Genomic DNA, 6000 nt, shown 5'->3' on the forward strand with positions numbered 1-6000 from the left:
AAACAAAAACTATCTTTGGATAATAGACTTTAAGTATATAATATGTGTGTAATTTGGATATAGCTGAAAAAACAAGTTCCCAGGAAATAGTAAAGTTATCAAAGTTTAATTGATTTGTAAACACCATATCCCCATTCCCTCATTTTTAAAATGAAACAATTAACAGTTGGTGAACATCTACTATTATAGGTACTGTGTCTCATCTATTTAATCCTTGTCACAATGCCCTAAAAGGCTTCTGCTGTTACCAAGGGAAAATTGAGGCATGGGCAGATTACAGGGAAAGAGTAGGGGTTCAATCCCAAGTTCTTTCTATACTACTCCTTAATAATAATGACTGTACATCAACAATAATAATTGTTCTAAATGATAAAGTCTCCATCTTTACAGGAACCCTAAGATGCTGTCATCCTCTACTTTTACAGAGGAGAATCTGACAGGAGGGTTATGCAGTTTAAACCTAACGGGGGAGTAGATATTTAAACTGCCTCTCGTGGCAGTTTCTCCCTTAGAAAGTTAAGTGCTACCTGCTTACAGTAGGGGGATTCAGGCAACTGAGGACATGGATTGACCTTAAGTAGCAGCACAGAATTGAGCATAGTTAAATGTAAGTACCAAAGAGAAAGCCAGAACTGCTGTGGTAAATGCTTTTTCAGTTTTGTAGTTTATATATATTTTTTTTCTTTTTTTTTTTTTTTAAGGTGCTGTTACACTACCAAACTGTCAGTGAACCTGCAATTATCAAACGATTGATTAGTGTCTTAAACAAAAGTACTGGCGAAGTCACAAAGAAAAAGCCTAAGTGAGTATTTTAATGCAGAAATCATAAATACTAACAACTTAAGCAAGTTCCTTACAGATAAAGTCATTTGTATAATATTTGAAGTAAGTGAAATCCATTTTTACTTGTTCTAGAAAAAATTTTAATGACTAGATTAAAATAAGCATAGCAACAAATATTTAATTTCCTATTTGTGTGTGAATGTTAGATATAATTATTGTCATGCATGATGATTGGGATGTGATTTGTAAGTAAAAAATATAAATATAAATTTATGTATCAAGCCCTAGACACTGATGATGTAAAGATAAGGGCATTGTAAAAACTCATCTTACATTTTAAGAGGTGAATTTGAATTATGTCTAGCCACTGGTTCCACATTTCAGCTTTGCACTTTCCCGAACTGTCTCCTCACCCACATACTCAGCTCATGCCCAATGCTAAGAAGAAAGTCATTCATCTATATAATTTGCAGTGCCTCATTTTCCCATCTGGAAAGTCTTTTCTGCTTAAAACTCCAGATGGAGCCTTCAGCTACAGTGATCACCACCATTTGATCCTCTGATTACCATTGAATATCCAGGCCTATGTGTGAATGGTTTCCCTTTGGCTGAGACAAATTTGAAATTTTTCAAAGGAAGTACTTCTTAAGAAACTAAGTATTGTACATAAAAACAAAACACAAAAGGTTAAAGATGAATGCTACAAAATACTGATTTCTTATACTAATTGAGCAAAAAAGCTAATCACACTTTGTCTTGGTGCCTCAGTTTTGGTGTTTTCTTTAACCTCAACCCTAGGGGGAATCCCACCTAAAATCCCCTATTTTGTCCTTGATTGTTCCTCACCTTCTGCACCTGCTTAAGCAGCCCACAGTGGTTAGTGGTTTAATGGGTTGGCTGCAAGTGGAAGAGAATCTTCACGTTGCAGCTCTAAATGGGCAGATTTTGCTTCTAGCATTAGTGTTTACCATCATGATATGAGAAATGTGATTTATATAAGATTTTTGTTCTTTTTCTTCTTTTCCCAATGTTAGGGATCAAACCCAGGGCCTGTACATGCCAGACAAAGTACTCTAGTACTGAAATGTTTCCCCAGCCCTAAGACTAACATTCCTTTTTTATAGGCTCTACCATGAATACTTTCACATGTTATATATTCTCAACAATCATGTGAAGCAGCGATCAAAGTAACAGAGAGTTTACAGATGGCATAGTCAGGGATCTGATCAACTCAGTTGTTTTATCATTTTTTTTGTGCTGGAGTCAAGGTATTTGACCCAGAAAAATTGACTTGGAGAATCTTCAAACTGAAATTGGCTTGTCAACTGTAATCCTGAGTTTTCCCTTGCCTCCTCCTGCTACACTGTCTTAGCTGAGTAATGCTGGGGTTTAACATATTCTCAGTTAGTTTTCCTTGTCATCTACATGTAGCTTTGTCCTTTTATTTTACACGAAAACCATTTGACCTTTCCCCTTCATTCCATTTCAGACACATCATAAACACAGTTGCTTTATGCAGAATGGAACAGAATTGTATTTAGGAACTGAATTAAGCATAAGTCATGAATATTAGATTTTTTCCTTACTAAAGAATTAGACTTTGGACTGAAATTAGCCAAAGCCAATAATTGGAAATTTTTTTGGGGGGGGGGTGTTTGTGTGTGTAATTGTGTGTTTTTCTAAGGAACTTGTTTGGCTTAGTCAGTCTGTCCCTGAACTAATCTTTCAGAAGGAGAATTTATGATTTCTATCCTTGATCCTTCTTCAGTACATCAATATTAAATTAGAGGACATTTCCAAAGTGTCTCTTTTTTGGATTGCACCTTTTTCAGTGAGTCTGGATGGGGCCCATGCCAGGGATTTTGTTTACTTATTTGTATATTATCATTTATAATGTAGCCTTTCATTTTCCTACAAATAACATTCCATATATGATCTTGTCCTGAACCCCTCCTAACATGGGGAAAGAGGTGGGGAAGAGATTGTCCTCTTTGAAGATAACTTCTGGACTGGGGAGTATAGCTCATTGGTAGAGTGTGTGTGCTTAGCATGAGCAAGTCCCTGCACCTAAAGACAAAACAATAAAGGTAACTTCTTAACACACATTCTGCAAATTATAATTATTGGGAAAGACACAAGGCCTTGCAGTTCTCTTAAAATGTAGACACCTTCTTTTAGAATTAGCATTACTTTATGAGATAATTAAACTTCTCAGTTTTTTCTTCAGGGAATGAAAAGGAAAGTATTGATTAGGAAGGGCCTTGAGCATTTTATGTTGTAGTAGTTCTTCAAGGGATAGAGCTTTATTTGGATGATAGGTTCCCAATACTTATATGAACTAACTAATGTATGAATTACCTGATATATAGGAACTACCTAATGTTTCTTAAATCTAGAACCTCTCCTCATTTCTTTTAGGTAATCCAGAAATATTCAAAGGCATATATTTTCCTTTAAAAATGCACACACAAAGACACTTAAACTTTCAAAAACCAACTTTCTTTTGGTTTTTGAAAGTTTAAGTTGATTCATTGATTGTGAAACATTCGTTTTTCAGGTTGTTATTACACTTACTCATATGTGTTGTATGTCCATTTGTTCCTTTATTCTGCTTTTCTTAAAAGGTTGTTGACTAAAGGGCAAAATGCATTGGTAGAGCTACAAACACAAAGACCAGTTGCCCTAGAGCTCTACAAAGACTTCAAGGAGCTAGGGCGGTTTATGCTGCGCTACAGTGGTTCTACGATAGCTGCTGGCGTCGTCACTGAGGTAATTTCAAGTGGCTGCAGGGTTATGTTGTCTTTTCTTTTTTACGTTTTAAGGATAGTTACTGTGATTTTATGGTTTAAGAGAACCACAAGTAAGGAATTAGAACAAGAAAATGAAATTTATATTTAAAAAAATTAAAAAGAACTATGGGTAGAAAATGTTTGATCTTAGACTTTCTCATAGTGAAAGTTGTTGTTGTTCATTGGTGAATTGTTCAGAGTTAAAGGGAATCTGTTGAAAATAGATGTTAAAAATGCAGTACAAATTAGAATATAGAGACTTGGAATTAAGTGACTTGGGAATAGTGATTTTTGTCTAATAGAAGAGCCCTCATTAATTTTTTTTCAAAAATTTTTTAGTTGTAGATGGATAGAATATATATATATATATATATATATTTTTTTTTTTTTTCTATCCATTTTTTTTTTAAATGTGGTGCTGAGAATCGAACCCAGTGCCTCACATGTGCTAGGCAAGGTTACTACTAGGCCACAACCCCAGTCCCCCAATTTGTTTTCTTTAACTAATTATCAGTGCATTTGAAATGATTTATTCAAAAAGTTTAACTAATGTAGTAGTGGTGTTTTTGGAATGTGTCTATTATATAATGCAAGGTACAAATAAATTTTGGAGAAAATGGAAGACATGAACAAGGAAACTTTAGTAATTTGAATTTTCTTCCACATTATCATTATTAATATGAATCATAGTTATTATATTTTAAAGGAGACTTTATTACTTCATATGATTTATTATTTTCTGCATAAAACTATTTCATTAATTTAATTGAATATATACTTTGAATATAGAGTTTTTAAGTTGCATCAGAATTTAGTGACGCAATTACCCTATATACATGGATTACACTATCTTTGTGACTCTGCACCATGTTCAGCCAAAGGAAAGAGAAGTTGTGCTCCTTGTGTACAATGTGTCAAAATGCATTCTACTGTGATGTATTACTAATTAGAACAAATTAAAAAATAAAATGAAATAAAAAGAATCTACTGACACATCCTTTACATGAAATATATGTGGTGGAGGGCTGAGGGATATGACTCAGTGGTTATGTGCCCCTGAGTCCAATCCCTAGTACCAATATATATATATATATATATATATATATATATCTATATCTTTGGAGTTAAACCACCCATTTGTGTTCTTGCTCCACTGACTTCTAGTATACATTTCTCCTTCAGTTTGTCCATGTATAAAATTGGAGTAATTGTTTTAAAATGAAACGATCCATTCAAAGTACTTGCCACAGTATTTGTCACTGCTTTCAATAATACTAGCTAATGTCACCATTGTCATCAATCGCATGTTTAATCTATAAAGGCATTCTTGATAAAAGAACATTCTAAAAGTGTGACTTTCTTGTGGAAAATAATGGAGAGATTAGAGTAAACCTTATAAATTGCCTGATGATGGAAGATAGAAAAACGTTTTAGAAAAAAGATAAAAATTTCCTCTTGATACAATAATTATCTCACTGTCATTTTCTCTTTTTTATTGTTAATTTTCATTAATATGATTCACTAAATTATAGCAAATATCTTTTTTTCCTCTTTACAGATAAAGGAATGATGTTTCTGAATTTCTACCACGATCCCAAATGGAATGAAATATCTGACCACTGATTTTAAAGAATCCAGTTCTGAAGTTAAAGAAACAATGTGCAATCGATATTTTTTAATGAGAGAGAAAAATTAAAGCTAAAATTAACTACAAAGAAGTATTAATAATCACTCCTGCAAAATTTCAAACTGCCAACAGGCAAAGAAAGGCTAATATTGCACTTTCATTTAAGAACCCATCTTTCCCTCTGAAATGTTAGCAAATGGATTTACTTTGCTAAGATTTATGGAAAGTATCAGAAATAGTATTAGAAGATATTGAAATTATCATGAAATACACTCTACTTCCAGCCAAACCACAAAATATTTGCAGTTTTCTCTTTCCATTCAATTGTACTGCACATGTTTTAGGGAAAAGAACAAAATTGGGCTTTTGAGGTAGTAGATATTTAAGTTAACTTATTTTTTTAGTTAACTCTAAGATTTGCTGAAGATTATAATAAAGGTATTTTGTTTTGAGTATAAAAATGTTCCCCTTCTAACAAGTCAACTCTTGAAATTATAGTTTGGAATTAGTGGAAGCTGTGTTCCTTTGGTGACTAAGATTTTATTTAAGTTGTAAAGCCAGCTAATAAAATGCCTTAGTTGAAGCATAATGCAACGTGTGTTTTGTTCCTTAGACATTTATGAGAGCTCTATAATTTTCACTAAATATGACTTGGGAGTTTTGTGGGATCTTTTTCACTTAAGGATCTTTCTGAATTCTTGCTTGTAATCCTAACAGCAAGTCAAATTTAGTCTCACCCATTTGTAACCACAACTTAATTTTCCCATTCTTCCTGTTAGACTTACATATATAATGACTAAG

The 6000-nt window shown here is 33.1% G+C and overlaps 1 protein-coding gene across 1 annotated transcript in view; it reads left to right on the forward strand.

Moving 5' to 3' along the window:
* Hbs1l (HBS1 like translational GTPase) overlaps positions 1-5788 on the forward strand; it is an 88064-nt gene extending 82276 nt beyond the window's left edge. The window contains exons 16-18 of the mRNA XM_026391857.2: positions 702-802; positions 3408-3552; positions 5131-5788. Of these exons, the coding sequence (XP_026247642.1) occupies positions 702-802; positions 3408-3552; positions 5131-5142 (258 nt within the window). The 3' untranslated portion in view covers positions 5143-5788. The remainder of the gene's footprint in view (positions 1-701; positions 803-3407; positions 3553-5130) is intronic.
* Positions 5789-6000: the final 212 nt, after the last annotated feature.

Source organism: Urocitellus parryii, chromosome 8 (genome assembly GCF_045843805.1).
Source record: "Urocitellus parryii isolate mUroPar1 chromosome 8, mUroPar1.hap1, whole genome shotgun sequence".
Taxonomy (NCBI): Eukaryota; Metazoa; Chordata; class Mammalia; order Rodentia; family Sciuridae; genus Urocitellus; species Urocitellus parryii.